This window comes from Tetranychus urticae, chromosome 2 (assembly GCF_039701765.1).
Source record: "Tetranychus urticae isolate SD_2017Ah chromosome 2, NJAU_TeUrti_SD_1.0, whole genome shotgun sequence".
Taxonomy (NCBI): domain Eukaryota; kingdom Metazoa; phylum Arthropoda; class Arachnida; order Trombidiformes; family Tetranychidae; genus Tetranychus; species Tetranychus urticae.
The window spans coordinates 1,296,618-1,321,942 of record NC_142959.1 but is presented as its reverse complement, the minus strand read 5'-3'; the positions used below and the strand labels follow the sequence as shown (position 1 = coordinate 1,321,942).

Here is a 25,325-nt window from a genome sequence, read left to right as displayed (position 1 = left end):
CAGTCAATTTTGATCAAAATGCTTATTTTTCAAATTAAACTTAACACTATTCTAAATGCAAAAATTGAAACTTTTTTTGACAGCTAAATGAGTTTTTTAATCAACTTAAAATATATGAATCAGAATTCAGCCTTTTCTTGATATTACAGGGCACTTCAGTCAAATAGCCGATTATAAATTGCTAATAAATTTTGTGCTTTATTTGAATTAATCAAACATAATGAATTGATGTGAGCTTTGATGCGATGATCAATCGCGAGCTGTGAACTATCATTCAGATTTAATTCACTTCCAAATTTTACCTTTGAAACGCGTTGGCAATAATAGTGAAATTCAAAGTAAGTCTTTTAGCTGTTAAATTTCCGACTTCAAGTCTTTGTACATAATCGCGTTTAAACTAAAATTAATTACTACTCTTCACGAAATCAAGGCTACTTTTGGCATTATATTAAGCAAGAAAGTGCTATCTTTGATTTTCTATCAAAATCTTTTTAACATCCCTACAAAAGCCGTTAATTTTTGTTTTAAATTTACTTCGAGACTTTATTAGGGACCCTTTACTTGACTCGATTTGAGTAAAGAGCCTGATTATCTTATTATGCAAAGCACAAGCACGTTTAGACCACCGAAAAGTCAATAAGCGAGTATTATCGAACCGTTTCCGAAGATCATCCAAGTTGGATAATCTAACCCGAAGTGTAAAATTTACTAAGCCGACTTGAATTTCAAGGATTGTCTGCGAAAATGGTTTCAATTAAAAAAATGAATGAAAGTGGAAAAGAGTTGAACAATTTTGTAATCTTAATTTACACACTTTTTCGTTTCATGTTGTTTCATTAATTAATAATAATTCAACTCTACAATGCGCAGGTAATAATCAAAAAATATCTAATAGTCAAGATAATGAGTAAGGTGGCGACAGAAAGAAAGAAAGAAAGAGGAAGAAGTATGCAAAGCTTCATAGCAAAGAATGAGTGAAATGGATATATTTGATTGTGATTGCATTGATTGTTAATCATTATGGTATCAATTATTGTTTTTATATCAATAATATGAAGATGAGGGTGAAGATGATGATGATGGTAATGGCGATGGTGATGACAATGGTGAAGATGAAGGTGAGAATGATTATGTTGTTGATATGTTTGAAAATGTAATTCATCACTTTTTTTCTTTCGATATTAATTTGATGTTTAATGTGAAATTATTAACTTCATCATATTATCTTGTATTTTTGTCAACTTCGTTGAGCATTGATTTTAATTAGTGAATTGATTTCTCCAAAAAAAACAACTTTGTTTGGCTGCATTAATAAACTAAAAACAGACTAGAGTCTCAGGATAGATAAATTGTTTAAGGGTTTTCATTATTGAGTTTTGTCTCATGAAGTGTTGTCAATCTTGCTTTATCTCAATCCATAATGAGATTTTTATCCAATAAAAACAGCTCCAATGATTAAAGCAAAAGGTTTAAATCTGGAAATCCTTTGTCCAACTAACGATTTCAATTCATTTATTGTATCTGTTTGTTCCATATTCAACCAAATGTTGAAATTTCGTCCCACTTTAAATTATTGTTGCGCGATTGAAGGCATTCAGTGTTAACTTGATAAGTGTATTTGTATCAATTAGTGCGATTAATAATTTTGATGATGACTTCAGGGTTACTAATCAAAATAACGTTTGCTTGTTTAATTAAACGTTTGGCTATGTCTTGAAGATTTAGTTGCTTTGATGATGTAGATGATTCAATTATGGTAATTTTGTTGTTCCCAATTGTTTCGAAGAAAGACTTAGCAAAAGTGTCCATTGAAGATGACGTTGATTAGATGATAGTGTTGAAAAAATGTTGGCCCATCCAAACATTAAAAAATTTACTTGTCAACGTTTCTTTCTTCGGAAGCATTATTTTGTTTAAATCCTAAATCGAGTCCTTCCAGTTTGGTTTGTCGACCATAACCTATTTCGTCTAGATCATCTTCTTCCAAATCAGGATCATCATCTTCGCCTTCTTCTCGATACTCTCTACGTTCATCATCTTTGTCCATTACTGAAAATCGGCCACCTGTTGTATCCATCTCATTACCGGTGATGTCATTACAATCACTTGGACTTGGACTTGGACTTGGGCTTCGGTTAATGGTTACTCTTAAATCTTGTACTTCTCCAGTGTCTCCATCATAATCATCAATTTCTTGATCATAGTCTCCGGTATCCACATCATCATCATAATCAGCACCATCCATGAAATCATTTTCTTCATTGGATAAATTATGAAAATCTCCGGGTCTTTGAGGACTAACGGATGTAGGTCTTGATAAAGGACCGTTAACAATGTTGCGTAAAAAGGTTGGAAGCGTACTATTCTCAGATAATGATGCATTGAAATTTGAACTGAATTGATTTTCACCGAGTAGATTAGATCCTTTCGATGAGATATTAGCAACTTGACGTAAATTTTCCAGGCTTAATTGACTACCATTTTGACTAGAAAAATAAATGAGAAATGAAAGTAAAAATTAATTATTTGGCAATTAAAATATAATCTCTGATAGACTATTGTGATAAAGTTTAAATTTACCCTGAAGATGACGAGGAAGAAGATGTTGTTGAAAGTCTTTCTTGTAATCTTTGAGGTCTACGTTTATAAAATTCAAGTTCATCAACAGTCCAAACAGCGCCTTTAACATTTTCCACTCTCATAAAACATTTGTGAAGACTTAAATTGTGCCGAACAGCATTCTAGAGGAAAATTAAAAAGAAAATTAAAAATATTTATTAGAAATGCAATTTTGATTAAGTTTGTGACAGTATAATATATTTATCATCAGTTTGGTTTGAATAGGATATTTAAACGACAAAATATCCTAATTTGAAGTTGAATCGAGGTGAGTGAAATTGAATTGATTGATTGTACTCATTGGAAACTGTTTAACTGAGAATCATTATGAGAAGTTGTTTGATTAGTAACTGTTAATTATAAGTTAACGTCAATTGTGCTGATACATCATCATCATCAAAATCAACAATTCAACAAACAAAAAACCTAAAAATAATCAACAAGAAATAAAAAAAGGAAATGTTCAACAACAGTTGCTAAGAGATGGAAAGTAAAATCAACATAAAACGGCAAGAGATAAAATAAACTTCACTAAAATGATTGCAGCCGAAGAGAAAATAGAAAGAGAAATTCATGACAACATCAACAAACAAATGAAAAATACATCATCAGTTAATGAAGATTTGCGCTATCATTTATAATGATAGGGTATAAACAAAAGAAAAACAAACAGCATAATTTGATTCAGTTGGAAACAATTGAAAGACAATAAGTTTAGACGTAAACAAAAATAGTCGATTTGCTGATTTGGAAAATGATGTTAATGATGATGGCGATGATGATAGTTAACAAAGAAAAATATTTTGATTAACCCCTTACTTTCCAAGTAGCAGCATTTCTCCGGAAGAAGCAAAATGTATTCTGAAACCAATTATAGATCTCATTGAGTGTAAGTTGTTTTTCAGGAGCCTCGATGATAGCCTGGAAAGAAGATAATTACAAGCAATTAGCAATTAAATTAATTCATAAAAGAAGGCGCAGAGGCATATAAAAGCGTAAATGTTATTCATTTGATTTTTTAAGAAGGCTCGTTGAATCACCAAAAGATTCAAAGTTCATGAAGCAAATGAAATACTTTTAAGCTTTGCATCAGAGAACAGGTTGAATTTTAACAAAATTTGAATGACATTGGACTATTCAAATGATATTAAAACGATAATGTTGACACTGGAGGTGACAAAATGGATCCTTACCTGTCTAATAAGAGATGCATATGTAAATGGAGGTCGAACATCAGCATTTTTATAAAATTCTCTATTACGATTGATTTCTGGAATAGGAATAAATGAAATACAAATTAATTTGATGTAAAATCAATTGAGACTCTAAGAAAATACCTTCAGTTATATCTAAATTGTTTCTTTCAGCAATACGACGACGAGCTGGTGAATCAGGTAATGACGATGAATTACTATTGTTATTTAACAATGATTCTCCATTACAGCTACCCAAGCCAGTGATGGATAAATCACGAGGTGCACTTTTATCACTTAACCTTCGTCTACCAGGTCCATGTGAACCACTGGTCATATTATTGTTACTATTTGTAGAGTTATTGATACTATTGGCTGTAACTGTTGTGGTCGTCGACGAGGAAGAGGTAGAATTGAAAATATTTGGAATGGATGGCGAACCTGTTAACTTTGCGTTATTAGGAGACGGTGGAGATTTAGTGACAAATGATGTCGGGCTACTAGATGTGGCAGCGGCGGCGGCAGCAGCGGCAGCAGCAGCAGCTATCATATTACTCATTGAACTAGCGGGAAGTGTTGTAGCTATAGGAGGACTTGACATGGATGGTTTAGCAGTGGTTACGGGAGAGAGCGCTCCTTGGATGGTTAAACCGTTACTAGCTACAGTTGATGATGGTAATGGTGAAGACGGCGAAGCTGTAGATAAACGGTGTGAATGATGTGCTCCTAACACACTAGGCAAATGATGACCATGATGAGGTACACCATTTACTTCCATTAAACTCCTTTTTCCACTAGACATTTTATCTCCTTCCATTGGTTCATCTCCGTCATCCGTTGACTGATCACGATCGTCTCTATTTAAATCTGATTTACTATCCATCATAAACTGTATAAATTATGGGGCAGAAGGAAAAAAAGAGAAGAGATTGTTAGCTTGATTTAAATTGAAAGGTAATTACGAGTAGGTTAACTTACGGGTGAACAAGGTATTTTAGGTGTTGATGCACTAACAGCAGCAGCTGCTGCAGCACTTAGATTTAACGTGTTTAGCTGAGCTCGATGTTTGAGATGAAGATGATGCATCATCGCAGTTAAGCGTTCTTTTTCCTTAAATAATTGTATCTCCAATTGTTGTACCACTTGCATTTGAACTCGAGCTTGAGCTGTTGACCTATCGTCTAAACCATGTTCTAGACTGAGGTGTTTAACGAATGAATTGTAATCAATGCAAACTGCTTCACATCCAGGCCATTTACACAATCCCTTGCCGAATAAGATTTTTAAATAATCTGATTCCTCAATTGTCGGCATTGAACCACTAACTCCTTCATTACCTCCTCCAGCGGCGGCAGCAGCGGCGGCAGCAGCTGTTGACAGAGCTGAAAATGGAGGTGGCGGGGAATCTGATTCTTCAATTTTATCTGCTAATCCACTTAAATGAGGATGTCCAGGGGTGAAACCATTAAACACTTGATCACTTCCACCACCATTGAATGATCCGGTAAAACAAGACAAGTTGGCTAAAGATGAAGATATTGTTGGCGTTGCATTGGATCTTGATTTACACGAACTCAAACCATTTCTCTTTCTTATAAAATCAAACGTTAATGGATTGAATTCACCGGGTAATGGTGATGAAGTTGCTGTTGATGACAAAGAAGTTGACTTGTTATTAGTTGCTGAATTTGAAAGAAATAATGGCGAAGGAGATGACAGTGAGGGCGATGAGCTACGATTTACATTTTGTTGATGATTGTTAAGGTGAGGAATATTTAAGCTGGAATGGAGAGATGATTGGTGGGAACGTTCACCATTTGTTGGTTGCGGTGAAAGTTGATGTTGATTGGTGGATTGTTGCTGTTGCTGGGCTACAGACGATTTCCACATTTCATTTAAATAAGGTCCTAAAGATCCAAGAAGATATTGTCGCTGAGATGAAACATGTAACTGGTGCATGATTTGTTGTTGCTGTAACTGTAATTGTTGTAACTGTAGTTCCAACTGAACGCGAGTTTTGTTATTTGAAAAAGATCCTCCATTACTGTTATTACTATTACTGTTGTTGTTGTTGTTGTTATTGTTGTTGTTACTGTTGTTATGGTTTCCGTTGACTTTGTTACCAATGTGATGAGAAGAAGCAGAAGATGATTTGTTACAATTTGAAGATGAAGTTGATAAAGATGATGAAGGAGATGAAGAGGAAGAAGACGAAGAAGACGAAGATAACAGTGAACCTGAATTATTGTAACCATTGACCAGACAAGACATTTGCTGGTAAATTGAACTTTGCTGAACCAAGTTCATTTGTAACGTTTCCTGGAGGTGAGGAATTATCGATGAATGATCTGCTGCCGCTGCTACTGCAGCCGCTGCGGCAGCCGCTGCAGCTGAAGTTGTGGTGGTTAAGGATGACACCGAAGAGGAAGAAGACAAACAAGATGGAGTGGTTGGTGATGAAGATGTTGATTTTAATGGAGTCGCTGGTTCACTCATCATGACGTCCATTGAAGTTAGTTCATTCTTCTGGTTACCAGTAAGTTTAAAATTGTGGTTAAACAAGGCCAAAGAGGAGATCGAGATCGAAATAGTGGCAAAGGAGACCAAAGGAGACCAAAAGAGATACCAAAAGATACCCAGAAAGAGGCCAACAGATTTAAGAAGCCAAAGAAGGAAAGTCAAGAGGTTCAGAAGATACCAAAAGATTGAAAGAAAGAAAGTGATAATCTATTAGCATGAGACATTTTTTTCGAGCTTGGATCGCATTTGGGTTAAAGTGGATTGGCACAGCATTCTGAAGCCAACAAATCTATTTGTTTAGTGCTATTTATTGCTCAAATGATCAAATCAAAATATGACTAGCCAGACATGTTGGTAAAAGATCTTATGCTCAAATGGCGTGTTTTTTTTTCGACAAATCGTGATTACCATTTGAAAAAGAGCAAAAAGTGAAAGAGAAAAGCTTAAATTGAATTTTCACAGTTTTGTTTTCTCAACTTGACCCAACTTCATCTTCTTGCCTCCCTTTTTTTACCCAAATTTTTCGTTTATTCTTTGGGTTTTCTATTTTCTAGTTTATGTTTGTTTATCTTAACCTCGCCCAGGCGAAGTAAACAACCAACGTTACCAGTAAACACTAAGCAAGAAAAGGAGAAGAAGATGAAAAAAAAAGGTAAACAACTTTTATCCTGACAACACCAGAAAGCTAAACAAACTTTCTCCCAGCTTCTTTTCATCACATTTTGTATCCTCCTTCTCATCATCATCATCATCAACAACATCATCTTCCTCTTGTTTATCCTTCTTTTTCATTTTCTGTTTGTTTGCAAGTTTTCCCTTTGCAAACACAACAATCCATTGAAAAATATGGTGTGCAAATCATTTAATTGCTAAGGAACCGTGTAAAGAAGGAAACATTTGTTTGATATCAATGAGAAATCAAATTTTGCCCTTTCCCTTTTTCAGTGGAAGAACAAAAATTCATTAACTGATTAATCTGTTTATCTGAATGGAGACGAAAGGAAAGCCAAAGGAAAATGGTAAATGCAAATGATTGTAAACAAAGCGTTAATATTGAAAATAATAATGATAATAAATGACAAAACATGTAAATGACTTGGATATTTACGGTTGAGAATTGAAAATGAAATAATATTATTACATGAAAGATAAACTTGACAGCAATGAAGATTGTTATTATTTTCATTATGATTACTCTGATGATGGTTATTATTAAAAGAGAGGGAAAAACAAAAACTCGTTGATTGTTGATTGAACCTTTCCCAAAACAATTGTTTACTTTGATGATTAAGTTTGCATAAGACCTTGCAAACCAAACCTCAATTTTTGTTGTTCATTCTGATAAAAGGTAACTCCGGAGGCACATTTATTCATCATTCAATTAGACCTTTCCTCTTATATAAGTTGATCAAAAATAAATAATAACAATAATAATCTCTATCTATAAATGTTGGCAAAACCGGTGAATGGGTTAAGGAGAGACTCGATGAAGCAAACTTGATTACCAGAATCTTTACCAGAAAAAGTGTCATAACAAGGATAATGTTTGGATATCAATAAAATCAATGAAATAAACAAAATGACACGAAATTTTACCTGAGAAACAACAACATTTACCTTTTTAGATGGTCAACTATTGATTATATTGTTAATGATGATTAACATGAAGGTTCATTTTGATTGTTTCTCTTTAATCTTTTTTAATCACATCACCATATTTGAGAGCTGATTCAATGATTACCTTGACTTGACGTATTGATACAGTTATTAGCAATGTTGATCTTGAATGTTGTTATTTGCTTCACCTATCATTATCAGGTTTGAGTGTTCAATATAACATGATAGGAACCATGAGAAGGGACATTAACAGAGTTAATATAATAAAAAATAGTTAAAGTGATAATACAAACAACAAATTTGTTGAAAATGAATTGCTTGTAAACACGCAATCCAAATAGTAATACAACAATGGGACAACAGCAGCAAAGGAAAGGTAAAAGTAAACGCTAATCAACACAATAATTAACACATAATTTACCTTTTTTGTCGAGTAAAAACATTAATTAATTAATCATCTTTTGAATAAAGATTAAGACAGAAGTTAAAAGGGAAAAAATTTCATTTAGAAAATCAGAAATTTTTAATTTTCTTTTTCTTTCGCCTTTGTTTTTATTCATTTTCACTTTTCAATCTCTTGCTTACGACTTGGAAAAAGTTCATTTTCACAGATTTCCAATTGAAAAATAATTAACTTCTAGCCTTAGGTTATTGCTATTTTTAATAATAATACTTGAATTGATATTAATTGAAACTGCCAAATGACAATTAAAGTTGCCAATTGAAATGGTAAATGGGAAAAGATGAATTAAAGAAGACCTGTCAACATTGTTATCAATATATGCATTAATATCTTGGGAATCATTTCACCATTTATCATCAACTATTGTTAAAGAGTTTCATTTGTTTGGAAAAATCATGAAACAGATAAAAATAGAAGGAAAAATTGGTTTTAAAGTAAATCTTGAATGTTGCTAATTGAATTGGAATTTCATTATTTTTCCAATTTCAATGAGGTGAACATTAAACTGGTCAACTTTGATATGAAACATTTGATGAATAATGTTGATATTTAATGTTGAATAAGATTATAATGATTGCGAGTTATTTTTGGAAATGAAAATTGATAATATTTCCTTTGACCGATTGGACAAAATATTGCAATTAATGATAATCATGATAATAATGTGGTTGAGAAGTAAATCGGAAATGGGAAAACAATAAACATGAAAGAACAGGCGAAGAGAGTAAATTAATTTTGAGCATTTTTCGGGCTTAAAATGGACTTTTTGCTATTTTCCCTTCTCTCAGTCTCTCTCAGGGCGGAGAAAAGAGATTCAGGGTGGAAGTCGACATCATCAGAACTCAAGGCGTGGTTCATCTCTTGATGGTAAGAGTGGCGAAAGAAGCGACAGAAAGAGAAATGAAAATTATTATTATTTCCAGTCAATACAGGGAATGATAACAGGGAGTGAAAAAAGTGAGTTTAGAGGAAAGGCAAGTAACCTCACTCGTCCATGTAATTTAATCATCATGTTGATAATTTTCATGATAATACATTTTGTTCCCAATCAACATTGGGATTCCAATTAACAATAAGAGTGAGAGTGATGATGATAAAAAGAGTGAGGAAAATGAATGAGCAAAAATCGCATTTTTTTCTTCTTCTCTTCCTTCAAATTTCATCTCATCATTATATGAATAAATACCCTGCACTTTTACCCTGTTAATGATATCTCGACAATTGAAGGCATTTCTGTGTTCAATTGTTATGCTTGGTTAGTGTTTATTTCAAAATGGTTCAATCGCAAGAAAAAATATCATTTTTTTATCTTCTCTTTCTCTTCTTCTTCTTCTTGATTATAAATATACTTTTACATATTTATGTATCTTGGTTAACAATTGTTTTTGTCCAATATCGTTGAACCAGGGAAACACGAAAATTAATTAGTCCACCAATTAAAAGGTAAAGCTAATTAAACAATATTATTATTTTTATTATGATTTCCTTTCAGAACTTTTTCCATTCTTCTCTCATTCAGCTCATATTTATATATCAACCTGGTCATGGTATTATGCCTCAATAAACATTATACATTATGTAAGAGTTATAATGAAGAGTCAAGTCGAGTGAAACTGACAAATAATAATAATTTCAGATCAATTCTCAAAGTTGACTTTCATTGTTTTTACCTTCACTTTTGTACTTTTTTTTATAACTTTTTTTTGACATTTTTTCCGTTCTGTTTTGTCCTTTTTTCAGCTTCTAATTATTCTGATGGAATCAACTAATTATTGTAAAGTGGTAATTGGTTCAACACGCAATTTTTGACATTATTTCATCTTCGTTTTTTGGCCTTCTCATGAAATCTCTCTCTGATTAACAATTGAAATTTATTGCGACTTTTCCAATTCGATTTGCAAGGTTTTTCCATCTTTTTCCTGTTTCTTTTTTCATTAAGAATTTACTCTTTATCATTTTCTTTCATGGGTTTCATCAATTCTGTTAACCATGAAAATTGAAATTAATATTTCAAACTTTATTTACTTTTCCATTGGTTGGTAAATGCAAAATAATTGAAACACAATATGTTCATTTTCATTGTTTATCAAAAACAGAATGTTGAAAAAAGTTCATTTTCTTCTGAAAAACTCATCAAAATTTCCTGATGAAAGTCAAATCTTCAATTCAACAGTTTCTCATTTCAATATTGATGTCGTTTTTGTAAAAAAAGGTTAAAATGGCTGAAATTATATTCTGAATCGAATCGAAAAAAGAAATATTTTTGTTCAGTTTCTGATCAACCAAGTTTGCTGTAATTTTCAGTTCATCTTCATCATCTGCTGTTTATCTCATCATTAAATGTAAACAACAACATTTTTGTTTATTTTTTTGTTCCATCAAAGATGAAACCTTTCAGGATAAATAAAGTTGACATTTTCATTGTTTATTCATTTTCAAAGGCAAATGTAAACTTAAATGGTTAAGAGTAAAAATAATTGATTGCAATCCTCATCATGATAAGTATACTGAAAATGAATGGAAACAAATAAACGCGAAAAGGTTAAAGAAGATTAAAGCAAGTTTCATTTAATGCTGTTTACTGATTATTCACATTGTTTGATTCACTTTCATCAACAATAACAGTCTATCATCTTGTTTACTTTATCATCTTTTCTCATCATTTTCACCCTTTCAGAAGTGACCAGAATATATGAAAATATCTTTCAACTTTTATTTACTTTTCATCTTCATGAGCGCCTGAAATGTTTCTTTCCAACAGAATATTTAACCTAAAATTTAACCTTTAAATCGAGCTTCAATGTTGACCATTTAAGAAGAGAAAGTTGATTAAAAAAACAAATCGATAATCAGTTTGAAATCAATGAAATAATCAATGAAAATAAGCAAATGAGAGGAAAATATTGAAATATTTTTCTTTGGAAGAGTAAAGTTGGAAATGAAGGGAAAATTGTTAATCAAATGTTAACAATTATAATGGAAACTCGTATTGATTGTTCTGAGTTTATCAACTTTTTTTTTCTTCTTTTCATCATTTTCTTTTTATCTGAAGATGGAAAAGTTTTCATCTTTGAAATGGTAAAAAAGGGTTAATAATTTCGTCTTCATTTTCATCTTATTCAGTTTGTTCACATTTCTTTTGGTTCATCTTTTTTCCCTTGATTTGCAATATTAACGGTTGAAAGTTAATTGAAAAATGTAATTATCAAAGTATGTGACGATAAACTTGCCTGCAGAACGGTTTTTATTGATCGTTAAGTCTTCATCATTTGTATTATTATTAGGAGTATTTTTATTATTATTACTGCCTTTTAGCAACAAGAAGATGGTGAAGTGAAGGAACATTTGAATCATCTTTTAATGAATAGTTAAGGTTGTTGAGAGTGAAAATTGAAATGAAACAGAAGAAAAAAATTGGCAAAAATATCGATGAATTTTTGAGAGAAGCAAATTTTAATCGTAAAATGATTTGAACAGTTTTTTTGTGTCTTCTATCACAATTCATAATCATCATTGAGAATGGAAATGATAACAAATTTGGTTTCATTTAGATTTACTTTTCTTCATGCTTTTTGCATCTTCATCATCATCTTTATCTTCTTCATTTCTTCATTTCTATTATTTATCATTATAGGCAAAAGATTCCTGAAAGAATAAGCAATTAGATGAAGAAGTAAGATGAAGATGAGCCTGAATTGTACTTCAATTTTAGGTAAATATAAGGATGAAATTGTGACGTGAAAAGAGGAAGAGGAAGAAGAAGGAGGAGAAATGAAGACAATTGACAGAGGGAAAGAAGGATGATGATGATGATGAGAGAGATTGTAATTTTGTTTGGAAGTGGGAATAAGAAGTTTTCGTCTTTTGTTTACTTGTGATTCTTGGGTGAAATTAAATGCTTTTATTAAAGATACTAAAGTAAGATGAGGATGAGGATGGAGAGAAGGGGAAACCCTCTTGTTATTGGAATAACATTCAAGGTAACAAATTGTCAACTCACTCAGTTTCATTATCATCATCTTCTTTGGTTGGAAACAAAACAATAAACAAAAAGGAACCAGAAAAACGATATTTGTTTATTTCTTGTTTGTCTTCACATTTTCATCTTGGATCAACAATCTTTTACCGATACAAATCAATCGGCCAACATCATGAGACTCACCAATCTGATTAAAAGACCCAATTAGCCATTGATTTGTCTCTTTTCACCAATCACTTTTATCTCAAAATCAAAATTCACTTTCAAGTGAAATCCAACAGATTAAAATATTTCTAAGCATTCATCGAACATTCAATTTAGAACTTGAAATTTCAAAGTTTTCCAAAACTTTTTCAACTCGATTCTTCATTCAACTTTAAGCTCAAAGATCATCATAAGATCGAGAAGAAAAATCGGAAAAATTAAAAATCTGAATTTCGCAAAGAAATTGCTTGAAATTTTAAATTTCATCAAAAATCTAAAGATTTTGTTCATTTTTTGAGCGTTTCAAGAAGATTGAATGTGATCGATGGAAGTGAATTTTGTTGATGAATGCTCTCATTGATGGTAAGGGATTGACTGAAGTAGTTGCCATTAATTTTGATCAGTTTAGTGACAAATGACCGAAACTGTTTGTAAATGAATTGACAAAACAGAAAACAAATGGAAATAATTATTTAAATTGTAAATAGTTTATGAATCGTAACAATGTAACGTATTTTGAGTGGATGAAAATAATGCATAACAGGGTGGTAAAAATGATTTGAATAATAATAATTATAATAGGGAAACAAGATTAACCAGATAAAATAATGATGTAAACGCAATTTGGAGATAAAAATGAAGCTAAATTGGTAACTTTATGAAAGTTCATCAAAGCAAAGCCAATATAATATAACAAAATAAAAACAAGGGAAAGAGAAACGAGAAAAACAAAAGCAAACTGAATGGGAGAAGGTAAAATGGAAAAGTAGGTTTTGTTAATTACAAATTAAAGTGGGATTGATTAGTTTGTTGGTTTGCTAGTTTGTTGGTCTGTCGCCAATGTGAACAATTTAGATAAATGATAATAATGGAATCATGTCATTCAGATAATTCACTGTGTTCTGCAACAAAGATTATCTGTGCTCAGAGTTATAATTGGGAGTGAAAAGATGAAACATATGATTCCATTAATTTATTTTCATCATAATTCTCAACATGTTCAGTTAATTGGTTCATGTGTGTGTGTGTGTTGAGCATAGAGACACACACACACACACAAGTTACCTTTGCAATTAAGTTAAATCACGCAAACAAGGAAACAATGAGAAAGAGTCACAAAAAAAACTTTGATACTCACAGGGATTGATGAGTTATCAGACTGATTGTCAACTATTGAATATAGTTATGAATGATGATGATAATTGTGAAAATGATTTTTGTTTTCAACTTTTTTTTCGCCGCTTTTCTAGCATTCTTGTTGTCGAAGCTATTTCATGTTATTAGTGCTGTCAGTTGATTTTATGGATATTTTTTTCTCTTTTATTTTGATATTTATTATGTTTATTATTGGATAAAAACAAATGAAGGTAAAGTAATTATAGTCAAGTGTATATCGCGTGCTTTATGAATACAAAAGTCAGGGTGTGGTTGGAAGCTATTCTGACTCAATCATGTTATGAGTTGTGAGTATGAAGTTTATGATTATAATGAAAATTATTAGAATTATTAGGAAAAGAGAGTGAAAAAATGGGGAAAAACAGGGAGAAGAAGAAAGTTTAATCTCATGGAAAATAAAACCTGGAAAAATAGTTTCATTGGCTGGATAAGGTAACATTGAATGGACACATGCAACTGGATTGATTCAAAGTGATTGTTGGTTTGAGATCAAGTTTAACAAGTAAGATGAGGTGACAAAGGGAGAGGCCGATCAAGTGGGTAAGCTTGTCCTAGTATGGTTAAGTTGTTAGGTTGGAAACGCGATCAAATGGTTGTGCTTCACTAACTTTACTTTTACCGTTTACGGTTGTTAAGTTGAACTTGAAAATTGATTCATGACTAATAGAACTGAACAAAAACGTCAAAAAATGATTCAGTTTTCCTGAGAATGTTTCAGTCTCTTGATTTTCAACTGATTCAACATGCACTCCTAAAACTAATCCATGAAGTTTGAAATGAAAATCTCAATCAACATCGAAAGTTCTTTCAACAGAAAGTTGACAAAATCTCGAGACTTGAACGGGTGATTCACAAATACATTTCTAGAACTCGAGTTTATCAGTTTGCATATTTGCCGAACATGATTAAGTTTAAGAACTCAGAAAATTTTTTAACTGTTGGTTTTGGAGATCATTTTTGTTCTATTAATACCAATTTATGCTGAAAAATTTACATTTTGTTATTTTTAGTTTTCTTTGTTTGATCAACTTCATTTTATTTAAATGTAATTGTTCCGAGTTGGACTTATTCTGATGAAGATCTTTTCAATCCTTTTTTGACTTTAATTTTGTGCTAGCTCATGCATTGTTTCAGAACTTAAGGATTTTCCCTCTTTCATGATAACTGAATGGGAACAGAAATGATGAGATTTTGCGCGTTTTTTGATTTCAACGTTTATCTTGACAATTTGCAATCTTATTGATGGTCTTTCTGTGTTTAATTTGTGTCAAAATGCTTCCAGATTAACTGAAATGATTTAATCATTTGATTGAACCATTAAACTACAATTAAATGATGACATTGATTAACTATTGAACACTTCATTTCATGTAATTGACTTGATAATGATTACAAGAATAATTCATTTTTTTGCTGTTGATCGTGTGCAAGCATTTCACCAGTAAACTAACCATTTTGACCAATGATAATGTTCAGCTTCATTGGAATGGAAACAAAAATTTCCAACAATTGATCAATTGTGCCATAGAACAATCGATTATCATTATTATCAGTAAAAGTTAATCATGCAAGGTAATCAAACGTAATGATGGTCAAAATTTGAGGCACAGAAAGGAAAAGATGAAATGAGGAAAAGAATGATGAATGAATGAAAATTGTAAACAAGTAAATAGTTATTATGACAATTAAAAGGGAGTGAAAAATGATTAGAGTTACCTTGCAGCAACATTTACACCTTAGCCCTTCTAGTCCTGAAGTTGGGTGGAGATGAAACAACAATGATGATGAAAATGATTATCATTATTATACACTAATTTCAATAATTTTTCATTCCTTTTCCAGTTTATCCCAAATTTGTCTTCGAAAACGTTGTTTTTGTATAACATTTAATAGCTGCAATTGGTCACGTTATAATGTAATAATAATGATATTTGATTATAAGAGTGCAAATGTGATCCCAATTAAACTGTTTGTACCTTGATGATAAATTATCACGAATCAAGACTGGAATGAAACCAGGAAAAGGAAATTGCTTTTTGCCTTTTATTCAAATTTTCATTTGTTTTCATCTTTGGGAGTTTAAACTCCCTGTTTGGATGAGAATTGGTTAGGAATTAAATGCGATTCCATAACATTGACATCGACAGTTGAGTTTAACCAGAAAGTGAAACAAAAACTGACATTCTTTAACCTTATAACAAGACAATTATGAATTGTCTCAACTCGAGGATTTAACCAGTTTCAACCTTCAATGAATCACAACTAATCCTGCTTTCATCATTTATCATGCGATTCATTGTCATGGTCATCATTAATCAATGAAATTGCAATTATACTGAGAAATTGTTGGACAAATAATAAACACTTGGACATCAAGTTGGACTATTTTATTGCATTAATTGGCTCATCTTTTTTGCTGTTTTCACATATTTTTTGTTTTATTCACTGTTAATGTATTTGATTGCCTGGAGGTGCATTATGAATTAAGTTTTTTATGGTTAACAAGATATGAATTTGAATGGTGATGAGATGAAGAAGAAATTTATTCTCAGGGAATAATGAATTAGAATGTATTTATCAAGAATTAGCATATAAAGAAGATAACAATGATTATTTGAAAAGCTTGTCTAATGATGATATTGATGGTAAAGATGTTTGGTTGAGATGAAAAGAGTAAATGAAAAAAAAGATGAAAAAGTTGAAGCTAATCAGAAATCAATGTTTGATTAATGATTGAGTTAATTTTTGATTTCATCAATTTATGGGGTTTAAATGATGAATTGAGGGATTGAAGGTGGTTATGGGTGATGAAAGGAGATGGAAAGGGATGAGGAAGGATGAGATAATTGTGAAAATGTCATAAACCAAAATTGCAATGAAAAAGGAATGAGGAGGAGTTTTAATGTAACTTTTAGGGAAAGATGATGAGAAGGTTAGAGATGGAGAGATGAAGGGAAGGGAAACTGGAAAAATAGTAATAAGAAAGGGAAATGAAGTTTTACTCAAATAATTAGCCTAAGGGGTGGTAAAGGGAGAGAGAGATGATGATGATGATTCCAAGTGAGAAATGGATAGACAAATAAATAAATGAGAATGATGATGAGCAGCGAAGAGTGAACTGAAGCAAAGTATTTACAAGAACAATAAAAGGGAGGAGCAAAGGTTTGATGATAAATGCTGTCGTCCTCATCATCATTATCATCACCAGTGAGTTATGCAAAATAAGAGTAAGAATAATCAAGAAAATATATTTACCAAATGAGACAATTGGTGAAACATAAAAGGGTAAAGACAAGAGTAGAGAGACTCATGATTGTTTTGTCTTCTTCTTCCTTCTTCTTCCCTCTTCTCCTCATCTTTACCTCTTCATCTTCATCAGTGATGAAGAGTAAACAAAAAGGGGGAAAGAAAGGAAATTGAAATGGGTTACTGTTATTAGAAAATTAACTTTGCGCATGTTGACTGATTAAAATGAATTGTGAATAATGAGAATGATGAGGATGAGAAATGAAGAGAGAGAAAGAAAAAAACATTAAAAAAAGAAGAGATGAAGATGAGAAGAGGAAATATCTGGTAAAAATGGTTCTGGTAAACATGGTGAGAGAAATGGGTTAATGAGAAGATGAAAATCTTTCCATTGATAATTAATATAAACATGCATTTGTTACTCTTTGCCTCTCATTATAATCAAAATAAATATCATTGTTATTTTCAACTTTTCACATTCAAATAAATTATTTGCTTTTTCCCTCTCAACCCTTCAATTACGCTTTCATTTTCCCTTGTTATCATTTGCAAGGCGAAAAGGGTAAAATGTTTTAAACCCAAAAAAACAAAATTTAGGTTTAACCGGTTGTTGGGAGTGCAATAACAATAAACAGTTGAGATTCCAAACATGTTTATCTTTACTGAGTTTAGACAAGAGCAACAGAAACACCAAATTGGAAAGTTTCAGTTTGGGTTTTGTTGGTGGTTGCGATTGGGTTTGATTTGATCATTTGAGCGTTGGTCTGATGGAGGAAAAGTTGAGTTGCTTTACCTGTTTCCACAGTTTTTTGTGTTTAAAGGCTCGTCTATTGAGAGTGGCTTCCGTCTTGCTTGATTAAGATGTCACTTTTTTATCGGGAACAAACGGATTGATATAATTGTTATTGGAATTGGTTTCAATTTGGTCCCAAAATTGTGCCAATATCGACCTGAAAGATTAAAGGAAAAAAATCGTTATTGGAATCGCATGTTATTTGGATAAATTTGCTTCAAAAATAAACATCTTTTTCGACCATTTGTTGTTGCTGTTTGAGCTAAAGGGAAGTCCAGTTTTAAAAAGCTTAAATTTAATCTCTTCAATAGGATAATATATTTAGTGAAAGCTTTAACTTTAACCTTAGATGACCTTACAGAGTTCAAGGTAACCTTAAAGGTGATCAGTATTGGGAGAAGAATAAACAATTTCTAAGGAAAAGTGTTACAGGTTTTTTTGTTGTTGTTGCTCTTCAATGGCCTTGACCAGTGGTCAATTGGACAACATTTTGGGAAACAAATTTCTCTTCTTGTTGTTGTTTATTGTTGAGGTTAAGGTTAACAGATGGAGGAAATGCAAGAATGCATCTTTTACATCTTCTTAACATCTTTAGCATGAAGACAAAAAAGCTTAAAAAAGGTGAGAAACTTTTTTGGCGGGAAATGCTGAGATCATAAATTTCACTGAAAAGTTTTTTCAATTTTTTTTACTTCTTTTTGTCTTCTTTTTTGGGATAAAAATACATCGAATTTTCAAAGTTCATTTCAGTTCAAGTTTCTATTTTTGAATCGAAAGATGAATTTAAATGTTGATTGTTTTCACAAGATTTGCATATAAAATGAATAATTCTGTTAATGGTGAAGCTAATTGTTTGTAAAGTGGTGTTTGCCTTTCAAAATGCTCATGGATTTTGATTGAAACTCAATTATCATGGATAATGAAATGGGATTGGGAATTAAATGTTGAAAAGGTTAAATGATGAAAGGAAAAGGTTGACCTTTGGTGGACATGAAGAGAAAAGGTGAAAAGTGAAAAGAGTTTCACTTCTTTAGCTTGTCAGCTTATTTACAATGTGAATGATGAATGATAATGATGAGGTGAACAAATGAAATGTCAATAAAAATAGCAACATTAAGAGCATCTTTTGATAGGTTCAAGAGCATTTCTGCCTCAACGGAAATGATTATCATTGTTGTTTGCTTATATAGTGCAACAGGTAACACCATTACCAACGGAAATGGAAACGATTCTTGATCTTCTTTTTGTCCCGTCATCAGAAGGCAAAGGTATAAAGGTCGCAAATAGCGTTCAAATTTCCGTTTTAAGACAAAAAAATCAAATTGATATCAAGATGGGCAAGAATGGAGATCGAAAGTAAAAAGCTGTCACAATGCAAAGGAAAGAAAAAGGAAAGTGTAATCGAGATGCAAATGGACAATGGCCTCAGTACCAGGTATTGTACACTGGACAGTCGAAGTAGAAAAAAAGTCAACAAAAATACAAAAAGTGAAACATTTTCCTGTTTATTATCAAGACCTTGATTGGTAACCTTGATAACAATCGAAGCTTTGTCCAATCGAAGCATTCATTTCGCTTGATTTTCAATCGTCAAACAGCGATCGCAAATCAAGCGTATATTGCAATCAAAATGGAAATTGTTTTCGCAAAATTTTCAAAAATACGAAATTCTATTTGAATGGAACCAACATAATTGCAACGATTTTATTGAGAAAGAATGAAACTTCGAATTGAATTATCTTATTGGAATTTTTGTAATTTTGCTTTCATACAACTTTTAGCTTTGCTTGAAACGTTCAACTGAAACAAATTGCGAGCATTGATTAAGCTTCGAAGTGAGTCGACATTTGCTTCATTTGTTGACAAAATCCTCTTGAGTTTCGTTACTTGAAATCCCGGTTCAGATTTTGAAGCTTTTTTGGGTAAGGCTTTACTTTTACGGACAAAGGCGTGAACACTAAAACATATGATTTTTTGGTTAGGTAAGTTAGATCAAGGGGCTGTTGGTTGGTCGGTCAGGTTAGGTTAGGTTCGGTTAGGTTAGGTTAGGTTAGGTTTGGTAAGGTTGGGGTGGGCTTAGGTCGGTCTGGGGCCTTAATTAGCTTCATTTAATTCAATTGTTCATAAAGAGCGCTTTTAAAAGACGTATACCATTGGATGATTTTTAAAGTTCACGCCTTTGTCCGTAAAAGTAAAGCCTTACCCTTTTTTGCAACATTAAAGCTTAATGAACGTTGTATTTGCAATTTGATTACAAGTTTCTGTAAACTTGTAGTTTGCAATCAATGATTTGCAATTTGCTTTATTTGTCTTAACACTATTGTTGCTATTTACAAGTTGATAATTTTTTTTCACACGGATTCAACTGAAATGATTTCAAACAATTGGTAAAGATGATCATGAAATTGTTGTCTACAATGAAAACAACAGCAAAGAAGTGCAAAAAAAAGCTTTTCTTCATATGCAACAATCAAATATTTACTATTTCCAGTTGGACACAACATTTTTTGGTAAACAATTTTTTAACCTCTCAAAATGAAAAATATGATGATGGCGAAGCGTAAAAGCAGCAGCAGCAGCAGCAACAAGAGAGAAAAGCAGAAGAAGAGAGAAACTGAAATCCTTGAGGGCAAAAGAAAAAAATTTTTCATCTTCTTTTCATCTTGCAAGTCTTATATAACAAATAAATATAAAATAGCAGCAGATAAACACAAAAAGATAGTGAGTCAACAAGATGAAAAAAAAGTCCGAGTGAATGTACAAAAGCAAACAATGCAAGAAGAAAGCATTGGTTCATCATCATTCTAATCATCTTTGATCATCATAACCATCAACAACAACAGAAGCAAAAAGGAGCCCAAAAAAAGTCCCTCTATTTTTGGTCAATTTACAGGTTGAAAGGAACAACAAGAAAGAACGTTAAACGGACAAAAAAAACTTTTGGACGACATTATTTACATAATATGATATAACATTTGATAAATGCTATATTTATATTTATATTTATATTTACCAACAGCTGGGAAGGAAACTTTTCCCACAGAAAATGTTGATAAAGAAGGAAATGTGCGCGCGAGTTTTTTGCTCCGCTTTTGGTTGCAGCCTGAGCTAAGAGTCTCGAGATGACTTCAACTGTTAATACGTGCTGAGTCTAACAACAAAAGCAGTATAAAAATGAAGGGAACAAACAAATATCATTATCATTATTATTATTGTTATTAGTTAAAGGGATCACACAGTTTCTCCTTATTCAATCTTCTTTTACTTCTTCTTCTTCTTTATCTTCTCCTCTGTCTTCTTATATAATATTTACAAATGCTGTAACCCTATTTTTGGATCTCATCCAATCCCGCCTTCCCTTTGGCCCCTTTAGGGTCATGACTGCCTTTATATTTGTTATTATTTCCGTTCTCGATGGTCATTATGATCGACATTAGTTTTGTTTCGATTCTAGAATTCTCGCTGTTAATCCTTTCAATTGCATTTTGTTGGTAAAAGTTGAAAATTTGTTTCCATTTTGCGGTTTATTCTTGAAAGGTTAACTTTGAAAAGCTTTTTAAAAGTTGTTTGCAAAGTTGACTGAATTTAACAGAAAATTCAAGTAAATTTGGCAAACGTAAGTGACGTTAGTCGTTGAAGAGTTTTGTTTTGATTCAATGTTAATCAACTTGAAAGGCGAAAATTGCTCAACTTTGAATCGAAATTTAAAATCAAATTTTGCTATTCATTGAATTAAAGGTCATTCCATTGAAATCGCTGATTTTGCTGTCGACTATTCATTGCTCATTATATTTCAACGGAGTTTTAAGAGGCAACTATTGAACTAATTTAAAGTTTTGTTTATCACTTGAAATTGTAATTACCTTTTGTTGACGAATTTCTTATTCTGAATAACAAAATTTGAGATGAAATTTTCATTCAGTTTGATTGGTGGGCAAAGCATTCACAAATTGCTAGACAAACTTTTGTTACTTTTCATTTCAATCAAAAGTTAATTAAAATTAATTAAATGCCTTCAGGTAATTAATAAATGAAGAGGAAAGTGAAAAAGAAGAAAAAATAAGGAAAAAAATCAATTTTCATTTCAAGTTGATCAAATAAAATTGCAATTTGAATGAAAACAAAAGTAAAATTGTTTTTTTTACTCAAAATAGCAAACAATTGAACTTGAAATTGCAAATACAAAACAAGATGAAATGGTGAAAAATTAAAGGCTAAATAATTAATCAATGAGGAAAACATGAAAATTGATTGGAAAACAAACGGTAAATTGAATTAGAAGTTAAATCAGAAATCGAAATGAAAAATTGGATGAAAAATGGCAACAAAATTAACCTTTTTCAGATGATGAGGATGATGAGCGATATTCCGGTTGCAAGATAATATCCGTTGTTGACAAGTTCACAGAATCACAGAAACACAGAATCAACAAATTAACAATGATAATATGAAGCGATCAAACAAAAAACTTAATCAACTTGATTGTTGAACACAATTAAAGGTGAAACAAAAAAAAGGTTGACATTAACTAGACTCGTTAAACATGAATGAGAATATCATGAAATATAAAAAAAAATGCATCAACAATCAAAATGAAATCAAAGTGTAAGTGACTGACTCACAAAACTCATCATTATCTTCATCCATAAAAGTTATCATCATCTAAATGATCACCAACTATTGGTCAAAAAGATTTACAGTCCACCTTAACTCCGCCTCAATACAAAAACCTATACAATCATCAATGGATGATGATGATAAGGTTGGAAGAAAAAAAAGGAAAGAAAGAAAGAAAGAAAGAAGGAGAATAAGAAGAAAAATGTTAAAAATAAATCGAAGAAAGGAAAGGTAAAGATGGACAAAGAGGGGCAATAAAAGTGGACAGTTGACCGGAAACAAAACTGTAAACAATTGCATTTATTCAAAGCTACTAAAGGTAAGCAATGATAAGATGAAGATAAAATTATAAGTCAAACTTTCATTTCGATCGCAAACTCATCTTTACGGTTAAGACTCAAAACTTTTAACCTAACAAGTTGCTCTCCCTGCATCAAATTTAATCCAAGCTAAGCCTTTTTCACGTTGAATTTTTTTCATTTTTTCACTTTCATTTTTACATTTTTCATCTTTATCATTGTCATTCCCTTGTCATCATCATGAGTGTAAAAATTTTCATGATTAACATCACTTTATCATTCTCATGATTAGGCTTTTCATTAGGTCTTTGGATGTTAGCCTTTCAACCTAGCGAGTCACTTTCACTGCATCAAATGAAGCAAACAGTTGGACCTTTTTTACGTAAAATTACTTTTCTCAATCAACTTCATCCTTTTCCTCTTCTTCATCATGTACATCTTTTTTTGCTATTGATTAATGTTTTTCAATGTTGAATGTAAAGGAAAATGATGAAAACTTGTAAATTGGTTATAAATTTTATCCACTTTTATTCACTAATCATGTTTCGTCCCTATTAGATGACCATTTATTTAAATTTACATACACAAACCATTTGATAAAAAGGAGTTTAGGTTCAATTTTGTGTGCACTTTTTGGCTCATCCACCTTTAATTTGAATTGAAAACAAAAATGGGAAACTTTTTTGTGCACTTTCTTTTTATCATCTCTCCATCATCACCAGGGTGATGATAATGATGAGTTGATTTGTTGCAAGTGAGTTAAGGTGTAAAAGAGTGTGATAATTTTAACCCATCAAACGTTTAACTTGTTTTAAAAGTTAAATTTGAACAAACATACATTTTAAAAAACATTGACTTTTTGTAGATAAATAATAATATTGCTTGGATATTATTCACTCCCAGATGAAGAGGATAACTTTAGTTTCTCTTTTTTTTTCTTCAACTCACTTTCTATCACAATGAAAGTTGAATAACAATTTTGGTCTTTCAATTCTCAATGGACATTTGAACATGGAATGGACATTAAGTCCATTTTTGACTTTAAAAAACCTTTAATCATGTTTATATTAGTCAAGTGTTTATATCAAGAAGAAGTGCAAAAAAAGAAGAAGAAATCTTTTCTTTCGTTTTTCTTCTTCTTCTTTCCCATCAAATAAAATAACATTGATATTCAACTAAAGATGATAAAATACTCTATTCCAATCCCTGTTTAAAATGTTGATAAAGTGTTGATAAAGTGTTAATAATAATCACTGTTAAGAGTCTGTTAAGAAGCAATGTTAGAGGAAGAAAAAGAAAAGCTGAAAAGATGAACTTTTATTCTGATCAACTAATATCTTGATCATTACAATAATCTTGATGGTAGAAGAAAAAACGATTAAAAAGGAAATCTTGAATTCATGGAAAACGGAAATTTTCAAGTGGATAAAGTAGATTAACATGAAGGGAAAGTCGGTGAAAAATTATGATAAATATGATTCTGTGATAAACTTTTCTCATTTTCCAATTTTCCTTTGTTCATCTTCATCAGCATTTGAGACACACTTTTCAATGTTTCAGGTTGAACAATGGTTTTTGATCATGATAATGAGCATGAAAATTAGCGAATAAAAAATGATGAGAAAATCACTTTTTCTTGACCTTACTCAAGATGCAGAATCATTAATTATATCTGTCCATTTGTCTCCATCAGTCAGCATCATCTTTAATCACATCTTGAAATTGAAATGAAGAAGAAAAAAATGACAAAAATTGTTCTTTCTCTTTCATCTTCATTTTGATCTTCATTTTGAAAGGCAACTTGATTCCGCCATTTTTAATGTAAGTCTGTGTCTTTTTTATTTATTTTGGCTTCTCATCGATTAAAAGGCAAAGAAGATGATTATGAAGATGAGAAGATGATGAAGGGTAAAAAATAAAGGGAAAGAGGTGAATGTCTTTAATTGAATTTAATGTCAACTTCTTTGTTATCCTATTTGAACATCTCACTCTTCATCTCATCCTACACCAGTCATCATCATTAGCATCATCCACAGTTAATTTCTCTTTCTTTTCATCCTCATCCTTTTCTCCTGCTCTCATTCACAGTTGCATGATATTTACTCTGCAATTCACTCTGTAAAAGCCTTTTGGGTTCTCATCATCTCTCTCTCTCATTTTTTTCACTTCATCTCAATGAACAAAAATATAAGAGAAAGCAAAAAATAATATATAAATGATACTCTTTGTCGTAAACAATCGACGCAAACATAATAATAATCATGATAATGATAATAATTGTAATATTCAAGCAAACTCCCTGTTATCATTTAGTTTGTTTTTTATGTTCAACTCTTTTTTTTCAACAGATAACTTTCATCCAATATCATTCAAACTCTTTTTTTTTGTTCATCATTTTTTACTCTCTAATTTATTTCGATAATTTCAACTTTTAATATACCTCGACTTTTATCATTATCATTATTATTTCAACCCTTTTTTTACTCAATGTGTATGTGCATGTTGGATGACGTTCATTTCAACTGAAAGACAAAAATGTCTGAACATTCATCTCTTTATGCTTTGTGCAATTATCGATTGTGATGTTCAATGTTGGCAA

General features: G+C 31.4%; 1 protein-coding gene across 3 annotated transcripts in view; it reads right to left on the bottom strand.

Moving 5' to 3' along the window:
- Window positions 1–783: 783 nt before the first annotated feature.
- FoxP (forkhead box transcription factor P) overlaps window positions 784–25,325 on the bottom strand; it is a 38,106-nt gene continuing 13,564 nt past the window's right edge. For all 3 annotated transcript variants that reach the window (XM_015930894.3, XM_089267258.1, XM_015930893.3), the window contains 7 exons: window positions 17,811–17,967; window positions 4,791–6,338; window positions 3,957–4,701; window positions 3,813–3,889; window positions 3,439–3,540; window positions 2,581–2,741; window positions 784–2,486 (listed from right to left, as the gene is read on the bottom strand). In XM_015930894.3, coding sequence (XP_015786380.2) covers window positions 1,874–2,486; window positions 2,581–2,741; window positions 3,439–3,540; window positions 3,813–3,889; window positions 3,957–4,701; window positions 4,791–6,320 — 3,228 coding nt within the window. In that variant the 5' untranslated portion in view covers window positions 6,321–6,338; window positions 17,811–17,967 and the 3' untranslated portion in view covers window positions 784–1,873. The remainder of the gene's footprint in view (window positions 2,487–2,580; window positions 2,742–3,438; window positions 3,541–3,812; window positions 3,890–3,956; window positions 4,702–4,790; window positions 6,339–17,810; window positions 17,968–25,325) is intronic.